The sequence below is a fragment of the Pseudopodoces humilis genome, chromosome 1, assembly GCF_049639895.1.
Source record: "Pseudopodoces humilis isolate 2021_Gansu_Grassland_sample_001 chromosome 1, ASM4963989v1, whole genome shotgun sequence".
Lineage (NCBI taxonomy): Eukaryota > Metazoa > Chordata > Aves > Passeriformes > Paridae > Pseudopodoces > Pseudopodoces humilis.
Window position 1 is genome coordinate 124,635,395 of NC_142200.1, and position 26,815 is coordinate 124,662,209.

The following is a 26,815-nucleotide window of genomic DNA, read 5'->3' on the forward strand; positions in this document are numbered from 1 at the left end:
CTGCTGCCATTCCTGTATAACTGGCTATATGAAATTTGTGTACTGCTGGGAAGTAAAGTAGACTAATGATTATCATTTTTTGTTTCATTTCATTTTACAACCAATAGAGGGAGATGTAGTGTTAATTTTAGGGAGTTTGTTGGATCCTTGTCTTGCAACTTCTTAAAATAAATCCATTTCTCTTCCACTGGTATAGTCCCTGCTGCCAAGCAACTCACACTGAAGCCAAAGGTACATGCACACACTGAACAACAGCATTTGGAACCATAATAAAATAGTCCTACACTGATACTAACAGGTGAAATTTATAACCTGCTGTTCTCTAACTGGAAACTCGAATGTAAGATCTGTTGCAGAATCTGCTTTGTAACCTCTACCACCACTGTAAGTTCACTTTTAGTTCCAACAGCACTCCATGCTGTCAGTGTTGCCACTTGTTAGCAATCCTTGTTAAGTGATGAAGGGGAAAGGAATAAAGTTAGAGATATATAAGACATAATGTAACTGTCCATCTTTTAAACTCTGCTAAGAATAACTAAGTCATATATGACTAATAAAAGTCTCCCTGTTAAAATTAAGAAGACAGGATGATTTAAGAGCAGTTAATTCTTCTTTGACCTGCACTGCAAGGTTCTTAGGCCATGCTTAACTTGTTTCCTGAGTAAACAGAAATCCAATCCATTTTTTTTCTTTCAAATTTCCTGGACTATCTTGATTGACATCCTTTGAGAAACTTGTCCATTGGCTGCAACTGAACTAAAATAAGAGCAGTTCTGTAAACCAAGGCAGAATTCCATATATGAGGAAGCAGTGAATAAAAGCATTACTACTGTTGAGCACACCTAATTGTAAGTATGTAAATAAATAACTTACCATATAAAGTTTAGCACTTCTCCTGTTTGTGATATCAGCCAGCTCATCGTCATCATCACCACACTCAGGAAGCTCTGGCTTGTTCCCTAAAACCTGTATAAGAGAATAACAAATTCAATGCAGAGAGAGAGTAGGCGCTGTAGCATAAATATCTGTACACTAATGTATTGTCACAGTAACCAAATAATTGGGATCATCTTTATATGTAAGACAATCTAAAACCAAACTCATAGCTGACACAAACATACAGATAATTTTTAAAAACTCTGTCAGATCTCCAGCAACTTTTACCTACATGATGTCTCTTCTACAAGTCAATTTGCTAGTTGTCTAGACACCAGAATACACATGTACATATACACATACACAGAGTGTATGTGATCCTATTCTATGTGTGTGTTTACCAGTTTGTCTTCCTTTTTTCTTCCCACTAACTTCTGAACTGTTGTCAAGCACATCTTACAATTTTTGGAATGACATTACTCTTAAAATGTTTAACAATACTAAAATTAAAACTGTCAGAATGAAATATATTAGCTGAAATTATAAAGTAATTCAATCAACAGTATAAAATATCAGATTATGAGTTCATTAATTTAAAAGTTACAGATTCTTAATCCCATTTTAAGGGGAAAAATTTAGCTAGGGTCTTGAAAATAATTTATGGTGTGAGAAAACATTTTCTTGCTCTACCACTAGAATATCAATTTTAACACTGTGGTAGTTTTACACCATGGGCAATATTATAATAACTATCACTACAAGAAATTTACAGAGGTTCATCAAGAATATGTTAGGCAGGTAGTCATTATTAAGTCCTAGTTACCCTTTCTTGATGATCTTTCCTTAAAGATTCGTATACGTGGACAGATCCAAAGGTCACACACATGATATTATGGATTCCTGTGACATTATGTCCCAGAGTGAAGGTAGCAATTGATATGTCTGAGAGACTAAATATTAACATAAAGTACAAAGGCAATGCCAGCCTTCCTGTGAACTTGTGAATTATCTGCATAACATGCTGTGAAATATAATGTGGAGTCAGGCAAAAGTCTTGTAAATATTTGATAACAGGGAAGCCCAGCAAAGTATACAGCTGTGAACAATTTGGAAAGAAAAACAATACAGAATAAATATTTAATGGAAATCTGCCATCTGTGGAGTTTTCTTACCTGGCAAAGTCAGTAAAATAGTAAAATAAAATAAATGAAAACAGCCTTTTCATGTGTGATGTTGCAGTTTAAGCTAGAAAATTTTATCTGAGACTCACTGAAGACAAAAAAGCAATGTCCTGTTTAAGAAAGATGTTACCCATAGATCTTCAGTAGCTATCAGTCAGCATTTCCTGAACTTACACTACATGGCTGCAGATTTACTACTCTATAGGCCAAGTAGGGCTCGCCGTCCACAACAGAGTGCCACTCTGTGCTGGTGAACGGCTAGAACAGTGGGAATATGCAGTTCATTGGCACTAATTCCTAAAAATTCCCTTCCTACCTGCCTTTGTAATGCCAGGGTCACAAAATTCCCAAATAACAGGCATACATCTTTATCTGAACAGATACTGAACAAGTTTGAAGGTTTTATAATATTTGACTTTCTGTAACCAGTAAGAGGGTAAAAGAGTTATTAAAACTCTCAGAAGTTTGTACTCACTAGTGTTCTGCTTAATTAAGCATTAACAGTAAAAGGGAAAGAAAAACCCAAAACCCCCAAAACCAAAAATCCCAACCAACCAACACCTCCAAAACAAACAAAGACCCAAAAAAACCCACAAAAATTTTGACTTCTGACACAGTTAAAATCAGTGTTTTTGTTTGCTGTGCATATAGAATACCTGTGGCACCACAATTATTTTGCAGCATCTTTGTAAGTCATGCACGTTGATACTTTTCTTTTAACTATGCAAGTGTCATTCTGAATATTTCAAAGCAAATAGTGCCTGTTGGTGCTTGTGAAAGCGTCTTGAGAGAAGCGGCCTCCCTATTTACAGGAAGGTCTATGTGCCGCAGTCTGGCAGCAATTAAAGTAAGCAGGCCCTATAATTTAAAAATTGGGCTTTAAGTGTTGGCCCAGCACAGGTTAGATTGTTGTTGCTGTCTTTAAAAGCAAATGCAGAAATGTTTTTCTGAAGTAGATACAGAATTATTGTCAGACTCACAAAGCTGGTCTTAGGAAATCTCAGTTCATGGGTACTAACACAGGGAGAGCGGTTTGTGCAGGTGCACACGTGGGACATTCTGGTTCCAGGGAAACCCCTCCACAACTCATTAAACAGTAGCTTGCACAGTAGCTTCTCTGGCCAAGGAGAGCTTCACTGCCTAGCTTCTCTAGCCCTGTGCTTCAGCACAGGCGAACAGAAAATACAAGTTATTATTTTCTGCCATTCTTTTTGTCAGAAGCCCAAAAACAAATGGAGAAGGGCTTTGAGAGTATCCCTTTCTCTTGCATTTTAAGTCACAGCTGCTTGTAGATCCTGGCATTGTAGGGGACCCTTGTTAAGAAGGACAGGATGTGCTTTTCCCCCCATCAGGTAAGGAAACACAGGACTTGTGAGGAGGGCTGTGCAGCCAACACAACTGTCAGAAAATGCCTTGAGCTGAATCACGAGTGGTACCTGCATGTGTTGCTATCAAAACCAGGAGATGATACAAGGATAAATGACCTAAGGCCTGTGAAGGCACCAATTGTGAAGACGTGTAGCATATATACATATAGATATATACTCAATATATGAAGTGATGTTTTATGAAATATGTATAGTCAGTACATATCTGTATTGCTAGGAACAGTTTATGCTTGTTTCTAACATGTATTTGCTGACAGTTTTCTTACAGAATGGAGGATGAGACAAATCATGTAAGGAAAAATTCCGCTCTTAAACACAAAGCATGACAGAATGCTGAAATAATGCTCTTTCCCAAAGAAATGCCGTCCAGCAAAGTTGTCTTTACTCCTCCTAAGGAAGACTCCCATGCTATGGCTCCACATGCACATGTCTGCATGTTATGACAATTAATAGTTTTATCAGTAAAATTACAACAGTGTTTAAACAACAGTGTTAGCTGTTAGTGTTTGCTGTGCTGAAATTGGGTTGTATCATTGCATAAGCACCTCATGGCTGAGCTGTAGCTGTCCAGGGCACCTCCCTTTTTACAGATAACTCTCATATGATGGATAAAAAGAATGCAAATCACTCCAGCTGAGACTGCAATCAGGCTCCCAAAGCTTTGCAGCAGCTTTGCCCAATAAAATCATTTATACCAACAGACCGTTTGAAGGACACTGGATCTTCTGATACTTATCTACACACACTTAGTTCCACACAAATCCTGTGGTAGCTACACACACAGGACTGTGCTCATATAATCCTCTCTGTACAGTCAGGCTGCTCCTCTGGGTCTTGCCACCGCATGGCCCAGAGTGCTGACAGCCCTAGGCTGGCTCTCCTGCGTGCTCTGAGGTGTGAGACCCTGACTTACAAACATGCCGAGAACTTTGACCCACAAATCCACCCTACACACCTGGAAATAGCAATGCTCTCTTGGGCACACAAGACAACCTAGCCACACTTTTCCCCAGATGCCCAACCATACTGGCAAACTTCCAACCTTACATCTCATAAATACACAGGTGCACACACAGGCCTTAAAACTGCTTTTTAAGTCATCATCAATATTATTATGTTTATCATATTATCATTATTCACTACTACAGTAACAGCAATAGAAAGAGTAATCAGGGGATCTGAAAGCACATCCATGCCCCACCTCCTCCATTCTTTGGGCTTAGCATTGTTTTAGCTGAAGTATTCATTAACTCCCTATCTTTAGATCTTGTCTGAAGGCATATAACAGGAAGTCAGTCTGCATTAATCTTAAAATCTTGGGGTTTTTAAGTGTTTAAGACTTTTGTGTTGACATTCTTAGGTTAGTACAAGAATACCATTATGCAAACCAACAGTACATCAGTTCCTCTACAATTGCCCAAGTTCACTCTTGTGGTAAATGCAACGTAACTTACACTGCCTGTAAAACCTGTTTCATATTTGCATGTGAACAAGCTCCTCTCTGTGAATATTCTGCCCCCCCTCAGATAAGTGCAAAATACTGAGCCAATGCTATTACTCAGAAGTGAAACTCCACCCTTAAAAAAGAACCAAAGAAATCACAGACAGAAAGTTTTTAATCTAAAGGAATGTGACAAGGCAAATAATTAAAATAAAGTCATTAAAAGAAATTTGGCAAATATTGTCTTCGTAACTGGAGAAGCCAGCTCTGCATCACAAAACAGTTGATATTGATTTAATGGGAGCAAGAAGTTTAAGGAGTTCAGTGATGCTGAAAATCCACCTAGGAAAACAATACCTGAACAATATGTCAAGTGAAGGTTAATTAAGAGAGAAAACCAGTTTTATACAATTTAACTTGTGTACACTAGCATTGTGTTTGATTTTCTTCTTCATATACACACTTTGGGTTAGGTTTCTGGGTCTGAAATGGAACTGTTTGTTGTGGCTGTCATCCCAAATATCAGACCTCAAAACCACTCGAACTCCCATCTTTATATGCTAAGATCAATAGAAAGAAAAGCAAGAAATTCACATAACTTAAAGCTGTCTAAATGACCTGACATTTTATTACTTAATACTTCTGGAAAACAGTCAGGATAGTAGCTCATCATTTACCCTCCTGCATGCTGTGACACAAGCAAGTATATCCTGCTCCACAAATTCAAGGTACACATATAGGCTGTGACACAGAATAAAGCCACTGTGCAGGACTGCAGGTCTGAACAAGAGACACAGTATGACTTCACAGGTAGATAAAAGGCTTAGATTTTTATTAACCTTCAAAGCAGAGAAGAATGTTATAAGGAACATCTCTCTGAAATAGGTATTCTCTCAGATATGTACTTGAGCAGGAAAAAATCCATCAGAGAAAGGAAGGGATGAACATGATGCAGGCTAGTAACCAAGGCTAGCTGACCCTGGGTGCCAGTGCAGAGGATCATTGGCTTTATGGCTTCACTGCTGAAGTAACTAGCCACAGTTTAACTTCTAATTGTTTGGGGTTACTGGTTCCTCTGACAGAGCACAACCACTGCTGAGGTTATTCTGGGCCAGACAAAAATTACTATTGGCATTTGTCAGATTATGAATAACCAAATATGCTTATTTTACTGGTTATTGTAACCTGGAACTCTTCCCATCAATTTGAACAAACATTCATTGTCTTACAAAAAATTACACTCCCAACAGGAAAAACTTATCCTTTCACTGAACTGCTCACAGGATTTCTGCCTGAAATGGCCTCTCGCTGCAATTCCAGCAACAACAGATCTCAATACATGCTCACCTTGAGCAGACAACCTCTCACTCTCCTGAACACAGATTGAAAATAAGATGGAAACGGCCAAAATGCACTGAAAAGCGGGAAAAAGGATGGTTTATTCCAACAAGTAGTTCAGGCATGCTGTTAATTTCTGGGCGTCCACCATGTAATTTATCAAAAGGACTTTTTGGCATTAAGGTCTAAATCTGATCTGTATGAATTCAGATTGCTATAAAACAGCAAAACACATCAGCTGATCATGGCACTTTTGATGCATAAATTATGGCCTACATTTTCAGCCAGTTTCTGTTGTCTCAGGAATTTAAAATGCAAATCATAATTTTTTCAAAGCTCTGTGCTTAACTGCCTAAAAATAGGGCATTAGGCTTTGGCACCTTTTAATAAAACATTTGCAACTTTGCAAATCTGTCTGGGATAATTTGAATATAAAGCCTTTACTCACATGATAACAATAGTCTAACATTAATTGTCTGTTCTGTGAAACTGGCCATGGGTAACATGTTCACAAAAAGGTGTCTAGATCAGTCTTGAGAGTACAAATTTGATTTTTTTGATAGTCTGGCTCAGAGGTAAAATAGGCTGCTTTCTGTCCTGCTGGGACTGCACAGCTGGCAGTATCCAAGCTAGTTATTTACTTGGAGGCTGGGTGTGCATGAAATGAGGAAATCCCCAGCCTATATTATCTTCAAATACCTGGCTTTTAGGATGCCTCCAAGAGGAACAATGATCCCCTGCTAAAGAAACCAGGAGAGTGAATGGCAGTAACTATGAAATGCAGCAGTCTTTTTCTAACCATTACTGCTGCTGAATGAACATGGGAGAGCTGAGCTGCTCAGCACCTGCCTACCTGCACCATAATTAAAAATGAACTAATCAATCACCTCCACATCTTCTTTGCATTTATACTGATTTTTTCTACCTAAATTTTTAATCTCACTCCTTTGCTAACATCATCCTCTGATACCAGAAGTAGTGTTAAATATGGGACCCAAAGCCTGCAGAGACTTGCATGTGCACTTGAGATGCCCATTTTTTCTGCTTTATTGGAACATAAATTGAGGCACTAACTGAAACCTTTGCAGCTTTGCAGAACTCCGTTTGAAGGCCTTGTGGATAAAGTATCTTATGTGCTGTGTGACAGTGCATGCTTATGTGTTGAATAATAATGAAATAAATCAGTAACTAATGCCAACAGGGAGCCTCAGACATAAAGAATATTTATCTGATAAAATCCACAACACTCTCAGCTTTTCATTCCTTAAGTGCCTCCAGTTTTGCAGCTGATCCCAAGGCTGTAGCTAGACCATACCAATACAGGAGTGAAAAGAGGAGTGTGGCAAGCACTCCATGAAGCCTGAGCTGGAGGCAGCAGCCCACGATCGGCAGCCAGAGATCCTGCTAGAAAATCAGTGTTCCCAGGGGATGCACAGCAGTTGGAAGAGCAGCAGGCAGCCTTGATACACAGCAGCATCAGGGTGAGCAGAGGAGCTGCAGCAACATGTTTCAGCACTCAGGCCATGAGAGGAGAAGGTAGAAAAAGCTACTCAAGGTATTGGAATATTTCTGCAGTGCAACGCTGCCTGTATTCACAAGCCCAGCATTTCCAGTCTCATACAGCAAACAGACCAGATATGCCAGGGGATCCTCTCTGGTGTGACACCAAACTCCTCAGTCCAAGACAGAGCACAGACTGGGCTCTAACATTCAAGAAAGCAATTCAGAGAGTATTTTGACAGATATTCTCTGATAACTCCTGCTGATGTTTGAAATAAATTAAATATTAATTAGCAGAGAGAGAGAGAGCAAGAATGTTCCTTTCACCTGGTTGTCTGGGAATCAGATCCTGCTTAATTCTTTGAAAATAATTTTCTCCTGCTAGTTTAGGTGCCTTTCACTAACTGATTTACATCTTTAAGTTCCTACAAGTCCTAAAATTTTGTGTAAAGGAACCAAATGTTCAGCTATGATTTGCAGTTCTTCAGAGTTAGAAGCTGCAGCACTCATTACTGCAGTACTTAAATCCATCCTTATTTACCTACCCTTTATTTTAAAGGTAAAGCCAGATAATATCAAAGGCATAGGCAGTTGTGTAAGCAGAAGACCTGGCCCCAACAGCCTGCTCTGCAGTACCTGCAATAATTATATTTACAGAATGTATCAGCATCACACACTGTGGTGGTGAAAATACTGAACTGATCCCCCAACACATGGGATGGTTTATTCCATACAGCTTCACTCTGGCCCAAACTTGAGAGGACTCTCATTCCAGTTTCACACAGGCAGGACAGGGAACAGCAATCTGTGCACATGCAGAGCTCTTTTAAAAAAACTCAATAAAACAATCTACAATGTTTTTCTTCCCTAAGCCCTTCCTGCACTATAGAACTTTCACTAAGGAAAATTCAAAGGCAATCTTGCACACAGATGCCAATTGCTCTGCAAGGGGCTGGGAGGAGACAAACCTGCAGAAAAAAAAAAAAGGAAAAAGAATATCCATTCAAGGTGCATTTCTGTTAAGCAGATGCAGGATTCCAGGAACAGACTATCTCAGATTTTTTTATACAGCAAAGAAAATCTACCCTTTCAGGTCTTCTCCATGAAATTCCCCCGCTGCAAGAAAGTACCTTGAAGTAAGAGCTAACAACCCCATGTGGAGATAAGTGCTAACATCTCTTGTCTTGGGCCTTCTCTTAATTATGCTCATTTAATAACCGAAAATTATAGTACTTTTTCACCAACAGATTTCTTGATAGTATAGCACAGAAAGGAAAAAAGCCATTACAAACTGTATTCATATTTGAACAAGTAATTATAAGATTATAATTGACTTACGTGGTAGCCCTGCAAGCACTACAGCTGCTAAAGAAGGAAACGTAACAAACATGAGTGTCTTTCTCACTCACAAGAATGCAAACGAGACACATTATAATTTGATTGCAAGCACTTCCAGAAAATCATTAGGATCTTAGAAATTCACTAGAATACCTAGTTTAGAAGCAACTTTCCTAGCATAAGAAATTAGGTTTTCAACCACCTGCTAGTAGAGCTGTTCATAAAGAAGTTAGCTCACGCCATGCAGTATGATACACCTGAACATTTTCTTTTCTGAAATTAACTTCCTAATACGAGCACTGAAATTCATATTTAGAGACCTAATTAGAAGCCTGGCTTTCAGGTATGTTTACCACCTGCAGCTCCTATTCAGTTCCCTGTCATTTAAGTACCTGGCTTCAGGCAGCCAAGAAGCTGAAAACTGCAGCTTGAAGAATATTATGGGCAACTCCCAATGTTTAGAAAGATTCCACTTCACCAGCCTCTGCCACTCTCTGGCCAAACCCCTCTCGATCTTCTACATGGGTCTGGGGAAAATGCTGGGCCAAATGCTCAGCTGGTGCAAAGCAGCTAAGCTGTACGGGAATCCAGGCCATGCAAGTTTTGACTGACTATGAGTTGTGTAATTTAGTAATTTGAATGTAAATTTGCATCAAGAAAAGGGACTGTCCTTAACAAAGGAGATAGGGCTCCAAAGCTGTAAAGAAAACAGGACTCCTGGTTTGACAGCTTGAAACTGGCACCCTGAAGGGTCAGGGGTTTGCACTTTGTACCTATATTCAGAGCCCATCATAAAGCTTAATTAAACACTGGAATGTTTGGTAAACTGCCACTCCTCAGACTGAACAGGTGTTGCTGTGAAAGATGCACAGTCATGTGTAGGATTTTTAGCCCTGTAGGTTTATTCCCCTGGACTATTTTGAGCTGTATCCAATAAACTCTTACTGCTCAGAATGACAGGACCCAAATTCTTGTTAGCACCTGCATATACCCAAAATCACTCCAGTGAAGAAGCATATTCGTCTTCCTGAGGGGTGAATTTGGCCCATAGTTTTAAAGCAGCCTGAGAAAGCTGTCTGTTCATTTAAGTAGCCAATGCAACTACTAATAGAAACTACAGCTCATAGTTCTGTGATTTTCTGTGCATTAGCTTTCTTAAGTCTTTGCATTCTCATGCAAATGCAGTTGACTTCTCTGTGTGCCAGTCTTACTGAGTCTTTGCACTGCGGTCTGGTACAACTTCTATTGTCCTCAACCATCTCTCAATGCATTAATTTTCCTTTGTACAATTGTACTGTTCAATACTGCCACTACCCTGGGACTGAAATTCATTTCTAGTATTTATTTCACAAAATTCCTTGGAATAATGTGTATTTTTTCCAGCTGTCTAAATTTAGATAATAAAAGACATTACTTTGGTCTACATATTTCCAAAGCCATAGATAGGACTTCATTACTTTTCATATTGGGCATTCTTTTGGTCATGAAAGATCAGGCTGGACCCTGACAGTTACATGCAATTCAGAACTTATGCACATGTAGCATTTGAGTAAATCTGTGTACAAGCTACACGATTAAACAATTGTTTAATCCTTAACAAATGTCTGGAGTTTGTAGTCTACAAAAAGTTAGAATAGAGTATTATTCTAAGAAGTTACCCCTCTTCCTCCTCTTGCACCACCTTCACTCCCACTGTTTATACAGTGGAGTGTATAGTACAAATTTATACAAAACAAACAAACCTCCCCATAGCATGACTTGAGTTCATAATACAACTAAGAGCAAGGGAAAAAGAAATGTAAATGTTGAGAGTAGCAAGGGCAGTTTTTGCTTTTGCAGAGATGTGATGACAGATCCTGCTCTTGCTGGCTCTGGGAAAGGAGCAGGTACCAAACCGGTACCTTCACCAGTGGGGGACATGCTGCTCTTGCAGCCTGGTGTAATGATCCGTGTGACAGAGCCAGGGACTGCAGGAACCTGCACAGCTCCTTCAGAGCAACCTGTCCTTGAACTCTCACACCCACTTACATGTAACAGTAAGCCTCACGTTTTCCCAGCTACCTCACTGTGCTCCACGTTGTCCTTGGAAATTATCTTTGGTCTGTAAAAAATAATTTTAAAGGGTTTGAATTTAATAAAAAAGGAAGGAGTGATCCTGCTCTCTTATCCATATGGGCAGACATCTATCCAATTAATTTAAGGATTACTGGAGCTTCACGTTTTCAACATGTTTGCATTATTTGGGTCTCTAGAACCTCTGTAACTTGCATTTGCAATGGAATCTATTGTTTGTGCTCTTGGGATTTTATCCACAGGGCTGAGTTAGCATTGTAGAGTGCTGCCAGTCCCTTTCCAGCTACAAAGGTAGAAAGGTGTGACTGGCTGTAATATGATCACACCATTCACACGTAGTATTTATTCACACCACAGGCAAAAACAATCCTCACTGAATACAGCGACATTCAGGAATTCTCATGATTAAGCATTGCTTATGGGCTTTAGAGAAAAAGCAGGGAGGAGAAAGGCTGCTTTATCAGCAAGGAGGAAGAGGTTCCCCCTGTTGAATCTTTACCTACGTATTTTATGAGAAGTTGGGACCCACCTGTTGTAAGGGCTCTAGAATGCTCACACAAACAGGCACATGGCAACTGCAAATGCTGAGCAAATAAAAGTGACAAAGCTTTATGTTTAAAGGCTGAGGGGTGATTCCAAAGACGCATACTAACAAGATGATACATTTTCTTGTGGTTTTGGACCTGTCACATTTCTCAGGTTTCACTGTTTTCAATCATGAAAATCAAAAACCTTTACAAAACAACAAGTCTCAGCAGTATAACCCGCAGCAATCATATAGTACCAAGAGCTGCAGTTTTAAGGGAGCAATTTGTAGGGGAACAATAAAGCAATTCTATGAATCAGACAGGCTCAGAGAAAACAAGCATCTTGAAAAGTGTTAGCTGAACATGACATGATTAAGCAGAGGGGGCAGATGCAGGCTTAACACTTAGTTTAGGTAAAACTCAGTATTTTTCACTGTCTCTTATACCCTACAGACCGACACAGCTGCCCAACGTACTTGAAATGTGTCACAGGGAGATGAGTCTATTTAGACAGAAAGTACTATCTACATAAACATATTTTAGGGCGTCTAATATTTCAAATTACATAATAGAGGGAAACAAATAGACTTTCTCCTCCCCTCTACTTCATCTCTAGAGTTATGATATCAGATCAAGGGATTGCTGCACAGTGAATGGAGGATTGGATGTTTTGCATCCTTCCCTTGAGTGACTCAGAACTGAATGCTTCGATGCTTCCTGCTTTACTGCAAGCACCTTCACCTTGCTGGCTGACTAGAAATCTTCACAAATACAGTAATTTCTGGTTCCTTGTTTCTCCCTGTTTGCCATTACTCCACAATATTAAATAATGAGATTATGGGAGACCCTTTTTAAAATATAGCTTCTCCAATTTTGTGCTCTCTTGAAAATTAGAGCAGAGATTCAAACTAGAGCAAGAAAATTGCCTGTCCTGAACATACCTGCCTATCAGTGATCCCTTTGGCAACTAAAAGCAGTGCAGTGAGATCTCTGCTTACCACTGCAAGCAGTGCAAAGGATGAGTATTAGTGAGAGCACAGTGAGAGCACAGTGAGCCCATGGGGGCAGATAGGGCTAGCAACAGATGCTAGAGGATTTTGGTCTTAGGTTATCTTTGAAATAATATATTTAATCTTCCTTGGGAAAAAAAAAAAAAAGTGATGGAGGTAGCTCTAATCCTAACACGGTCACTCTGCAGCTACCAAACTGAGTCAAGCATTGCTAAGATCTGTTTTTGGACTGGACCCATGAAAGTCAAAAAATTCCTGTAACACAATTTGAATGTTCGAATGTAAGATTCAGCAGAATAGGTAACTATTCAGGTGTTTACATACAAAAATGAGAGCAGGGTTGGCATCTGGTGATTTTTTTAATGTTCTGTTGAGACTGGTGACCAAGTCACAGCAACAGCAGCAATTTGTCCAAGGTGGTCTGTTTCTCTTTTAATTTTCCAAGGTAGCAACCCTATACAGCACTGCTTCTTTAAATCTGCCAGTCACTGCCTCACCTGAAGTGCAAACATGGAGGTGAAGAATATCAAATATCTTTGATGTGGTTGCACAGAAAGCTTCTGCCTTGTCTTCACATTAGAGTTCTAGTGATCCCTGAAGCATCTTAAGAGAACTTCTGCAAGTCTGAGCTTTCCAGACACGCTGCATTTCCAGAGTGCAAGCACAGGATGGTCACTGTGTGTTGCCAAGTGACCTGTGGTGGCATATGAAAAAGGGCTTGCTGCTGTCAAAACTACTCACATACCCAGCTTCTAGCAATTCTCCTTTCCCAGGGCGAGCAAGCTGTATCTTGCTGGTCTGCCACAGAAATTCACCCTGTCCTACAGCAGCTCCAGACAGTTCTATCCCATGGGCAAACTCAAGCAGTGCAGCCTGTTCCCATTGCTAAAAATGGTAGCTGGGAGCAGGTAACAGCCCTTATCAGACAAGTTCACCTCACCCACGGCACCACAGCTCCCAGCAGGACAGTGGACTGGCTGGGAAACACCACCTCATCACAGCATTGCTGCCTCTGCTAGTCCTACAGAAGGACAGTGTGGCAGGGTTAGTTCAGCCAGCCTGTATCTTGCCTCTGTGATGGGGTGCAGGCACAGAAGTCTTGCTTTTCTGGTAGGGAGTCACAACTCCGTGCTTATGGAGCAGGAATAAGATCAGTATTGGCTCCTTCTGCTGGTACTCAGGGTGGGTTGTCAGCCCCTGCCTGAAGCTTCTACTGGCACTGCATGAGAAGGTTTGGCCACTGATATGGAAGCAGATTTGTAGCTCACAGGAACAGGAATAATTCCTGACATTTCTCAGGGGAGAATAATTTTAGGAAATCTCTTTCTGATTTCAGTGGCATACTGGATGACAAAATGAATATTTACAGTATGTAATTATTTTCCCTACAAAATAAATCAGCCATTTTCTAAGAAAGCTGGAGATGCCAAAAATCCACCCTTCCTGATGTGGAGGGAAGAAACAAACACAATGTTAGCTCAACAGCAATTAGCCTGGGAGATTGAAACAGCAAGTTGAGACAATTTTGTGGAAGCAAGGAGAAATCCAAACAAAGAGTACCAGGAGGGGATACAATTTGAGCAGGAATAAGGATTAGTAACTTTTATATGTCTGTGAGTTTAACTACCCTTCTGACTTATTAGTAGCACATTTCAGAGTGGACTGGGACAGCCACAGCTGAGCTGCAGACCCTGTTATGGAAGCAGCACTTAAAAAAGCAAGACTAGCACGATGCAGACTAGAAGATAAACCCTGACTGCAGACACACTCACTCAAACTGGGCTCATCACAGTGGCAGTAATAAAAGCAATCAATCTAATTGCATTGAACTACCATTTCTGTTCCCTCTATATTCAGAATCCTAAAAAAATAGCAGAAATTTCTTCATACACTGCTGTGCAAGTGAAGAAAAAATTTATTCCCTGATACAACAACAATTCACTACAGGATCAAAATGCAGCCTTAGTGTTTTCCTGCTCTTAATCATGTGCCAAGGTTGCTACAAAACAATGGCTGCACACAAATTTAAGTCTGCCAAAGAAATGCAGGGGCAAGGGCAGCATATCCTTTCCCCTCAGAGCCTATGGAGGGGGATGGCAGCCCGCAGCTGATCCGTGTCCTTGCTGGAGTAGCACGGAAGTCCAATTTGTATTTGCACTGTAGCCAGATAAGAGGAGCAAAGGGAGCTGTTCTGATCAGTGTTCCCAAGTCACACATGAGTGTATCAGAAGCTCTGTTCAAAGCCTCCAGTGGTAACCCCAGGATGGGCTTGGCAGCAGCAGCTATGGCCAAGGGCAGGGCCCCAGTACCACCTGGCCACAGCAGCAGCAGTACGCAATCCAATGCTGTGATTCAAATCAGGAGCAGGAGGTTGCTGTCTAATTGTCACGCTGTGCTCTTTTCAAAAGAATTATACGTGTAAAATATGTGCTGCATCAGAGCCCGTATGGAAAGTCAAGTACAAGGAAGTAAAAAACCAGATAGAGGATTGTCTGCTTGGGTTTTTTTCCCCTCTTCAAAAATCTGTGGTACGCTGGGTGTCACCTCCGCTAATTCTGAATACAGCCATGTCTGCACTCACACCTCCAGGAACAAAGGTCTTTGCAAGCAAATGGACAGCCCCCCCAAAGGGGTCCCCACAGCCAGCATGGCCATGGGCTGGTGGCTCAGCACCTGTTTTTATGCTCAGGCAGTAACTAGTTATGGCCACTCTGAATGAAAGCACCACAAAAAAATAATTGCACTCCTGCATGCACCATTAGCTTTACTTCCCAAACTTAATCTGGAGCTCAATATCCTACTTGTACATATTCCATTTTATTGAAGGACTGCTTTGTGATCCTGCTTCCTTCTTCCTTCTTTTTGGAGAATGAAGGAAAGAAGCTTAATTTAGGACACAGTACAAATGCTTTTATTAGTGTGCATATTAGTGTGCAGTGTGTTTTATTAGTTGCAGCCTGCTTTATTAGCTGCAGCCTGCAACAACCCGAGTGTTTGGTAGTTTTTAGAGATCTGAAAAATCCATAAATTGGGAAATTTTTTCCACTCTACTTTGATCAGCTTAGCTATGACATCTAAAATCTGGGGATTTTAAGTAAATGGTTAAACTTTCTAAACATATGAGGAAGGGGCTCTCTGGGGTTACTAGAGTCTAGGTGCATATGATCTTGAAATAGAAGAAGTATGCAAAGCAGTGTGCTTGGCCCCCTGCATCAGTATGCAATTTGCTACATTCTTTTACCTTCTACACACAGTAATTCTGTGTCTTTCTTTGTTTGGTGCTGTCCCAGACAGATGCTCCTTCCTCACACAGAGCTGATAGTGTGCTTCGGTGTGAGCCATGCTGTTAATTCGGTCACTGTACAGCTAACTCAATACAGCAAACATTTGTACTTGTAAAAGTATTCTCAGATAATTAATTATCTTAGAGTGCAATGCCCAATTAACTTAACACTGCTTGGATAAGGAAGGAAAAGGTATGAACTGGCCTACTCTTTCTCTGTCTTCCTAGCATCAGCCCACTCTGATTCAGTTCCTGAGGTGAAAATACTTTTTATTCACAGCTGTCAGCAGCAAGTTTGCACATTACAGTACCTCTATGAGCCGGTCTGGCTCACCCCCTTCTTCCACAGCAATTAATTTAGACCTTCCATTTCGTTCATTGTCCCGAATGCCAACAGCAACCTGTGTAGCCTTCAGCCGCTCGTATTTATTGCATGATGAGCCACACCACTGATAGATTTCCTGAAATAATGAAAATGCACACACATTAGCAGTACGATTCAACACAGCAAATTCATGAAATTAATTTTATTAATAATTATCCTACTGGATCTAAACCACCAGAATATCAGAATTACTTCCTAGAGAAAGTTGTTCAATCATGTAGATATTTACAGTATCTATGACATAGTCTCAAACTGCACCAGGAGAGATTTAGGTTGGATATTAGGAGATATTTCTTCATGGAAAGGGTGAATAAACATTGAAATGGACTGCCCAGGAAGGTGGTGGAGTCACATCCCTGGAGATGTTTAAGGAAAGACTGGATATGGCACTCAGGTCTGGTTGACAAGGTGGTGTTCAATAGAAGATTGGACTCGGTGATCTCAGAGGTATTTTCCAACCTGTTTCATATTGTGATGCTGTAATATGCAAGATATTTACATAATACAATTTAGCTTCCACATCTTAGGAGATCAGTTGAGCTCAGAACAGCCAGAGTTTTGGGTTGACGGAGTTTTATCCCAATTACATATAGAGCTTCAGCTAATTAAAAAACCAGAAACTCCTACATTTGCTACTGCAAGTTTTATATATGTCAGCTCCTCTTCTATGGTACTTCAGCTGTGCTGGTACTCACCTGTGTCAAGAAACAAATTAATTTCAAAATCTCAAGGAAGATCCTGATTGTATGTGTTACTAAAGTACAGTTAGATCTTTCAATCTAGTTTTTATTTCCCAATCTTTTGCAGAATGCAGCATCTTCCCAGGGCACCTCTCAGGAAAGGGAGGCACCATAACCAGCCTAAGACAGGTCACCTGATTCAGCCACACAGACCAAGGACCCCCAGTTTTAGCAACTCCCATTATTCATCCAGAACTTGAAGCATTTCAGAATAAAGAATTTAGATTTCAGTCTTGATGAAAATTACTAAAAAAAGGCTGCAGGGATGCTAGAGGCTGGGCTGGAAGGAGCCAGTCCAAGAAAATTACTCATCTTGGATGGTTGCTCACCCCACCTCCTCCTGGAAGAAGGTAATTTGATTCTTCACCTGATTCTGTCAAATAGCTCAAATAGTACAGCAATAAAGGTACACAGTCATTTTCAGCTTTAAAAAGGTTCAACTGGTTTGTGTTCATTTGCAATGCAAATTTTAAACAGAGGCCTCACAGAACAAATTACTTGGGCTTAGTTTTATGTTGTATATACAACTGTATAAAACTTATATTTGAGATGAAAATCTGTTCCATAAAAAAAGAAAATCAAGATATTTCTGCTAACCACAATGTTAAATTACTTTAACATTACTTGAAAGGGTGGTTTGAGGGATGAAGCACAGTTTCTCAGTACTAGCAGATGCAAATTTTTAGGAGACAGCTAACACTGATGGCATCTGCATGCAAACAGCACTAGTCACTTCCAACAGTTACTTTTCACCAGTTTGGACACAAAAAAACCCCACAGTGAGATCTCACTGATCTCACTGTTCCCTTCCCCCCTTCAAAAGCATCTCTTCAAAGACAAAGTTCTAAGCTTTGTCAGGATTACACTGCAGATTCACAGAACTGTATCCCTTCCAACTTGCAGATGTTATGCAAGTTTTGAGGTTTTCAGCTTGCCTTTAACAAGTTGGCTGTAGGCTTATATAAAAAAATTGCTTCTAAGTTCTGGTTTAAGTACTGTCAGTTTACCAAGTATCCAGCATCTGGAGACATATTTTAAATATTTGTTCATACTTTGGGAAATAATTTTCAGAAGAACTGAATGAGTAGTAAGTAAAATGTTCAATATAAGCAGACTTTTTTAATACATTTGTTATTGCAGGGCACTGCTTCCGCCCTTTTCTACCAAATTCATGGAGACTTTCCACAACACAGACTTCACAGCATCAATCTCATCTTGGCCTACATCCTACTAATTGAGCTTATTTGCAATTACATGAGAAAACAGGAGTCACTAGAGATACCACAGCAATAAACCGGAATTCTTTATTTCCCACAGTCTGTGGAAACAATAAAGAAGAAGTCATAGAACTAGGGAAAGAGGTAAGACAGCTATTGCCTTATCTCAGTGTTGATGTGGCAGCTGGTGGAGATTTCTCATGTGAAAGGTTAGATGTGCAGCTTCAGTTGTACCCATTGGCCTTCTCTTGGTTTTTTGGTAAGTGGAAATGGAACCTCAAACAAGTAGTTGCATCTACAAAATGAATATTTTTGCTGTACTGACCACAAAGGATATTGTGAGACTTGCCACTGCCAATTACAAAGACCTTTCCTTCTTGGGCAATAAATTCACGTTTTCTTTTCTTAGCATCTCCTAAAGGCCCCACTGCACCCGAGTTACTCCACATTCACACTTTATTCTCCCTGTCTGCCTTCAGTCAGCAAGTGACTAAACTGAGCTCTCCTACAGTCCACAGGCTCCAAATGAGCTTGTAGAAGAAGGACCTCTAAAAACCCACAGTAATGGATTTCAGATTTTTAAATTTGCAGGTTTCATTATTCTCCTTATGGGGTCCATGTGCCAGGTTTTCTTCTACTGCATAAACCATCACTTGAATCAACAAGTAGTGTCTGATAACATTCTTGATCTGGAGATTCACAAGCTCCATCTTAAATGGCTATTTGAAAAATACTGATTTTAAAAGTTAGAGAAATAAGAATCTGTTTATTTTAGCACTAGAGAGTAAAGACACTATTCTTTACTAAAAGCCTGAAAGTTAAACTTCATGTACTGTATAATCAAATAGAAGGATGTAAGCAGCCACAAGTCATGAAAGTGTCCCAAAGTATATAATATTGTAATGTATTTACTATGATCACTAAAATATCTTAAGCATTCAATGCTAGAAGCTTCCAGGAACTTAGATTTTATTAATTTTCTCTTCTGAACTAAAATAATCTCATTTTTAATGTATCTAATTTTGAGGACTTACGGTAGGTAGAGAAGCTGAAGTTTTCCTTCCTGATTTAACTTATCCATTTCAACCTCTAGGCAGACTCAGTTTTTCAACAATTAAAACCAGAGAAAGTTTTACAAGTTAAAGCTACTTCTTGAGAAGGCTAATATTTAGATCTGGATTTACTTGAAATACAGTCAATTTATCTGACCATACCCAGAAAAGTCACTGAGCTTTTGGGTTGTATTTTATTATTCATGTATTCATTTTTTTAGAGATATCAAGTTCTCAACTATGGGCAAAATATGATATTTAGCTTTAGCTCACTCACTACTTTCACAATTTCCAAGCTGTACTACACCTTCACTATTTTTAGGTTTGTTTTGCTGACTTTATTTGGAATTGGCAGGTTGACAAAAAAATGTTTCCATTAAAATGAAAACAGACTTCAAGTGTTCACTCCCCTCAAAATAAAAGAGCTTCATTCATCAGTAATTCCTGTGCCAAGCCCAGTTTATTTTCAGAAGTTTACACCAGCAGTATTTATTTTTTTAAATGTCTTAAACAGAATTCTAGGAGAGATCCCCTATATTAATGTCTGTTGATGTCAATATAGTTATCAGATCACAGTGGGACAACTACCAGCTGAGGGTGAGAGAAAACGTTATCATGAATAACATTATAATGTGTTATAATGAATAACAATGACCACTCTAGAGCTCCTGAGTGAGGCTGGGAAGGCAAGCTGGGTCCCTGCCATGCACACCGTGGTCAGAAGAAGCTCTCCCCTCAACTGCAAATTTTGGGGACACAGTTTGGTCTTCCACTCATAGAGTGTCAGAGTTTGCTGCTCTTACTCCTAATAATAGCTTCTGGCCTGGAGAGTGACCTTGTGCAAGTCACATGAGATTTCTACAGCACATTAAAAATGACCCAACCTTTAGCTTCTGTACAGGAGCTGTGCATCAGGATGATTATGCATGGCTCATGTGTAACCCTGAGCAAAAGCACCTTGGCACTTTTCCCTGTATGGAGGGGGACTGTGAAAGTACACCTCCTGCTTCCTGCTCCAGCCCCAAATGGCCTGCAGAGCAAGAGAAGGAAAAACAAACAAAAAACTCACTTATTTCAGAAGTGACATAAAAAACAATTTTTTCCCTTCCAACACATAGCCACCTCTGTATTCAGCTGGCAGCCTCCTTAGCCTGGAGGCAAATGAAAATATACCCTCTTTTCTGGATCTTTTGTGGTCATTTCTGTGGATCTTAGCCAGGACAATGACAGGAAAAGCCAAGAAGCTTAAATCCATGAAACTGTTTTTCTCTAGTTAAACATGCCCTAAACATGCAAGTGTTTTAACCTATATGTCTGTTGAAATATCTACTAATTTCCAGGCCTCTACTGTAATTGCTGATTTCCGTTCTCTTACATGAAGAGAGATTAAAAAACGAAAAAAAATTAAATAGGTTTCAAAACTCTTAACTTGAACAAGTTTGTGGTGGAACTTCCAGTTAGGTAGAAATTAATAGTGAAACGTTTAAGTCTCATTAACCTTAAAATATTGAAATAAACTTTAAACTTTAATTAAGGAAAGAATTTAACCCCAGCATCACAAGCTAATATGCCTCTATTCTGTGTTTGGAGGCCTTGATAGACCTTAAACCTATCCACCTTTGTCCACATATACCCCAGAACACACTCTCAGAATCTCACCTCAATTTAAAAAAAAAATATCACTCTTAGCTAAAATCTGTACTGTGGACCTTTTCATGTTGCCATGATGCAGCTTATGCTAACTCAATGTCGGTCAGTCAGGATGCCGTCTTTCATTCCTCTAAACCACAACATTTGGTGCAGCAGAGGTGTACAGCTCTAATGCAGAGGGACTCAACACCAGAAAACTTCTCAGCTATATCTGCTCACTCCTGTGAAACACCATACTACATTCTCTTTACCCCCACAACTCACACTAAAGGGCTGAAAGCAAGAAAATAATATTTGCAAAGTTATAATTGCCTTAATTCCTCTCTTTCCTTCAGTTTAGAAGCTGCTGTTCAGAAACAGATGAGAGCCTAGGCAAAAAAGCACATCCCAGAAGGCCACTATGGTGGTTTCAGAGCAGGAAGAAGAAAGGCTTGTAAGGACAGGTGGGTCAGGAGGAGATGAACTGTGATGTAGGAGTCCCCAAAAGAGCCAGAACTCCTAGTACTCACCTCCTGAAGGCAGCAGGAAAAAAAGCCCAGCAATGCTAGAGGCAGATGGAACATAGATGGATACTGGCAAAGCTTTATACACATCTTATCATGCTACTATCAAAATAATGGGCAGGCACTCAGCTGAGACTCTTCATGGTCAATAGTGAACAGCTGCTCTGATAAGGCACGAGCTCCTTTTAGCTCCTAAAAAGTCTAGTCCTGTAATTAAACGTAATATGTTTAAAGAAGAGACACTAATACAAAATAGAAATTAATTTGGGAAAACATTTATATATGAACTGCAAACAACAGAAATACTTCTAATTCCTTTAATTCAAAGTATTTGTAAAACACTGGCATATCACATTGGTATTTATATTTCAAATACCAAGTTTTTGGAAATAGAGAGTCCTAAAACAAGAGTATGGAGTTTTTATGGTTTTGGGTTGTTTTTTAAGTACAGAAAAGTGCTAAATCAAGAGAAAGTCTACATGGTGGGGAAAACAACTGAACAAAAGTAACTGGAATGCAGCACTTTTTGTCAGTTCATTGACATCCAGGATTTTTAAAGGAACTGACAATATGTATTAAGAAGAATGTTTGAATTCAACCAGATTAATATAGACTTCTGAAGATATTTTTCTCCTTATTCACTTTTTCTCCTTTCTTGACTGTTGAATTCTGGATACAGGCAGGAAAAAAAACCTCTCTCATTTCACATATTCATAAAAATCTAACTTTGTTAGAACTGTGAACTGTAACACAGTAAACCATTGAAAGTTGTGGAGTTTTGATAATCCAAAACAAACTCCAAATTCATTCAGCCAGAATACCTCTGAGGCCACCATGAGCCTCGTCCTAGTAAAACTAGAATAGTGTCTTTGTAACCAGTCTTTGGAGTCTCCCATTTGACTCAAATGGAACAAATTTTCAGACTAAAAATAAGTCAGATATAGCAGTCATGCACATAGTACTTTCATTTTTCCTCTCACACCTGTTTTGCTAGTACACACCAGGAACAGCTCTTGCTATACCACAGTGGATTAAGGGGTCAGTATAAGGATAATTCTAAACAACAGCAGCTCAAGCAGCAAAACATCTGGAATTCCAACAACATCGGGAAGAAAGCTAACTTAACTGAATCCTTGTGGATACATGTGTATCCTGTTCACTTGAAGCCTAAACAGTGATCTCTGGTTCAGCTACTTTTCTGTGTAAACATGGGGGAGAAGGGAAACTTTCCAGCCCGTAGAGTATGAATAAAAATCCATACTCTGAATAGTTTAACTGAAGGGGGGAGCAAAAGGACTTATTTTTTTTCCTCCATCATATGACTTTGAGACTATAGCAACTTCCAGAATGCTGGCATTTACACTGCTGGATTAACTGGTTCACAGAATTACAGAAAAATTAAGATGCTTGCTTACAGAGATACACATTGTATAGACACAAAAACATTTTAATATTGTTAGTAAGTCTATGAAGTTAATAAAGAACCAAAACACTTTAGTTCTTCAAGCTCAGCTCCTTGTTTGGCAGCTCCCTGCTGCAGCATGAGCAACAGTTTAACTCTCAGCTGGGGGAAACTGGGGAAGGGGTTAGTTGTAGAAGAAACATGTGAATGGAAACAGGGCATGAGTCAGTTGTTAGAGCCAGGGAAAGCAACTAGAAATGTACAGTGATGGACTGCAAAATACAAGAATCTGCTCTTCCAGCACTGTTTATACCTTAACAGTGACTTTATTAAAGCAATTAATATGCCTGTTGGGATAAATGCTTTATCCAATGGAAGAGAAGCAAAGACACCTAAAAGAAATAATGAGGGAAGAAAATTTAAGAAGCCACTATGATAAACTGTCCTAAGGTTGCAATGTGATGCTGAATCATACCCCGCGGTCATAATCATAAGGCAAGTATCTGTTCTCTCGCTCTTTAAAAAGCAGAAGCTACTTTATACCAAGTTAACAGTTGTTATGAAAAGCAGCTGTCATAAAAAGCCAGCCTCTTTGCCTGATATATTTCTTCTAGTGTCTTTGTCGCAAGGCAGTAATTTTTCTTCTTCTGACATGCTTATCACGTCAGGTGTTCTAGTAGGAACATAATGACAGATACATGATGACAACTCTGTTTAGTCCCGCACTTTTGAGTTCTAACTTCATAATTTTCATCTGGATTCATGAAGCCCTTGAGAAATATATACATTGATTGCTAGATAGCACAAGTTGTTTCTAAGAATATTGTAGGCTCTTACATTTCAAACCAGCAACCTTTTGGCTATTTATAGATCAGTTTATAAGCACCACTATAGGATAGGAAACTGAGTACAGTTTACCTTCGATCTTCATTTAGCTTGATCGCTATAGCTTGAGCTATAGTTATCACCTCACCCATCTGCACTCTTCCTTTGGGAAAAGGGGGATGTTCTGCCTGCAGAGCTTTTATTGTACTGACAAAACTTTACAGCTGCAATCAGGCCCAAGCTCAAACCTCAGTGGTTGTTATCACACATCATCCTTCACCCCTAATTTAACAACTGACTCTTAATTTCTTTGAGAAGGCTGAGCAGTGCTCAGCTCTCTGCCTGCCCTTTGCAGCCACCTAGCTCATGGCACTGTTGCTTTCTCCCATCAAGAGATTAATCAGAGTCGAGTCTTACATTTTACAAAGCTCTATCCAAGCACATGCATAGAGAATATTTTTTCTGGTCACTAAGGATACAACTTCAGACAGTCTTCATACAGCAGGGCTTCCCAAACTGAGTTGGGAAGAATTCAATAAAATCAACTGATTGATTAGTATTGTTTTATCTCATTGTTATTCCCATTATTTCTGCTCCATGTTTTGATAACTACCCAAATTATTGACACACCTCAACATTCCAATTTCGGAAATAACCAGCATACACCAATGTACACAGGGTTAATTTCACAATACTGACAAGTTTCCTTCCAATTTTAAACCAGGAAAACTGACAAAAGATATGAGAATCTTTAGCACATCTTATCAGAAATATACACATGTACAGTATATTTACACAGGCATCTAGATAAATACTAAAATAGCTTCAAAAACTGTATATGTTATTTACTAAATGACACAGTGATTCATCTTTTCCCTTGACTTCTGTGATCATTTTCCATGTCCTCCTGCTCCTCGCTGTTTTGAGAATTGTCTTGGTGATGATGGAAAAAAAAGGATTGTGTCTAAGGGGAGGAAGCTGGAGGATGGGGTGAAACAGAGGGAGCTACATCTGGAGGTAAAGTGGAGCAGAGAGCAAGGCCAGGCAGTCTAAGGCCACCAAGAACTGTCAAACGCATCCTGCCTCTGAGGTAGGATACCAGCAATAGCTCAGAACAGGATTTGTAAGGGCCTTGAGGGGAAGCTGTGTGAGGATCAGCTGAGGTCACTTGGTCTGTTCAGCCTGGAGAAGACTGAGAGGAGACCTCATTGCAGTTAAAACTTCCTTGTGAGGGGCAGAGGAGGGACAGACACTGATCTCTTCTGTGCGGTGCCCAGTGACAGGACCCAAGGGAATGGCCTGAAGTTGTACCAGAGGAGTTTAAGTTGGATATTAGAAAAAGGTTCTTCATCCAGAGGGTGCTTGGACACTGGAATGGGCTCCTCAGGGACATGGTCACAGCAGTAAGCCTGACAGAGTTCAAGAGGAATTTTGACAATGCTTTCAGGCACATAGTGACTTTTGGTGCTGTCCTGTGTGGGGGCAAAGAGTTTGACTTTATGATCCTTGTGGGTCCCTTCCAACCTAGCATATTCTGTGTATGTGCAGCAGAAAATAACAGCTCCTGAGAAGCCTTGAGCAGAACTTTGCCTGGACATGATTCACTAAGCAGCACCTGACAAAATAAGGTGTGCTCCACTCCAAGCCTTGTCAGCAACTGCCTGGCACTTGTCTTGCCTGCCCAAAGGCTCCCTTACAGAGAGATGGTCCATCAGAGAGGTGTCATGGAAATCCCATGTAGAACAAACACCCCAACCTAAATCAGGGTCTGGAATCCCAGCATTCTCCTGGAAGATCAGCACAGTCACAGCTCTCAGCTCATGGTGTTACAGACTACTGCTTGACTAAAAGGTCTTCACACATTTCCCACAGATAGCAACTCCCCTCATAGCACAGACAGTGCTTTCTCTGCCTTCTGCAGCTATTTTCTCTCTCAGCCAAAAGAGTTCAAAGGAGGCAAGATGAGACCTGGGCAGGGTATTTAAAGTGCTGTAAATGTGGTTTAGTAACAAATGAGCCAAGGTGCTGTGTGGGTTGTGCACATGGTACATGGCCCCATGGGATCCAAACCACTTTTAAGAGAGGGATCAGGAGACAGGCAGCTAAAACACTATTTTTTCATCTTATTTCCAGCCCAGGTTTGACTCCAATAACTTAGAAGGCTGGATCAAGATAGAATAACCTTCATTCAAGGTCAGGCTGAACAGGGCTCAAAGCAACCTCAGCTTGTTGAAGATGTTCCTGCTCATTGCAGGGGGAGTTGATCAAGATGACCTTTAAAGGTCCCTTCCTATAAAAACTATTCTATGATCTAGATATGAGATAAACATCAGAACCTGAAATGTAAATATGTGAACCTAGCTTGAAGGCTCACACACACTTTTTGCTTAAAGCGTTATCCAAGCATTATCCCTGTAAAGGAAATCCTAATTATAAGTAATTATTTTATTCCTATTCATTATTATCTTTCATAATTTCCCATTATCTGTTCAAACCACAAGTTTAAAATACTGCAGTAATTGAGCTCAACAGGAAAACTGAAATGATTTTTTGTTACATTAGATAAGTGGTTTGATAAAATATAACAGGAAATGGACAGCACAAGCAATTTTCAGTGCCGTAGAGACCATCCTTCGGGCTAGCTAAGAGAATAAGGGGAAAGTAAATCTTGGAAATTCTTCTTATTTGGCACACTACAATTATCTGATATTAAAAGCACTGACCATAAGCTCATTATTTTATGCAATTACTGCCCATTATTCTTAGACAATGAGTCTGCAGTGGTCTGCAATAAATATCAAGACTCAAGCAACCCTGTTTAAGATTAATTTTATTTCAATTGTTAAGTAAAGGAATCTATCCAAAATACTTCAATTTTTTCAAAGGAAACCTAAATTCAATTAAGAGCTCCTGTAAAGACTCATAAAGCCTTGCCCATTTACAATGGGGCCTCTAGTCATGGAAAATTTCAATCTGAAGTGCAGTTATTTCAGCTTGAAATGTAGTTCTTACAAAACTCAAGCAGTTTCTCCTGTGACATTTTATTTTGTATCACACCCCTTTATTAAGAGGTACTCCACTTGTGT

At 39.8% G+C, this 26,815-nt stretch overlaps 1 protein-coding gene across 3 annotated transcripts in view; it reads right to left on the reverse strand.

The window, feature by feature from the left end:
* The window catches only part of SCIN (scinderin), a 70,139-nt gene that overhangs the window by 13,461 nt on the left and 29,863 nt on the right, over positions 1–26,815 (reverse strand). For all 3 annotated transcript variants that reach the window (XM_088056640.1, XM_088056642.1, XM_005518835.3), the window contains 2 exons: positions 16,267–16,416; positions 874–966 (listed from right to left, as the gene is read on the reverse strand). In XM_088056640.1, coding sequence (XP_087912766.1) covers positions 874–966; positions 16,267–16,416 — 243 coding nt within the window. The remainder of the gene's footprint in view (positions 1–873; positions 967–16,266; positions 16,417–26,815) is intronic.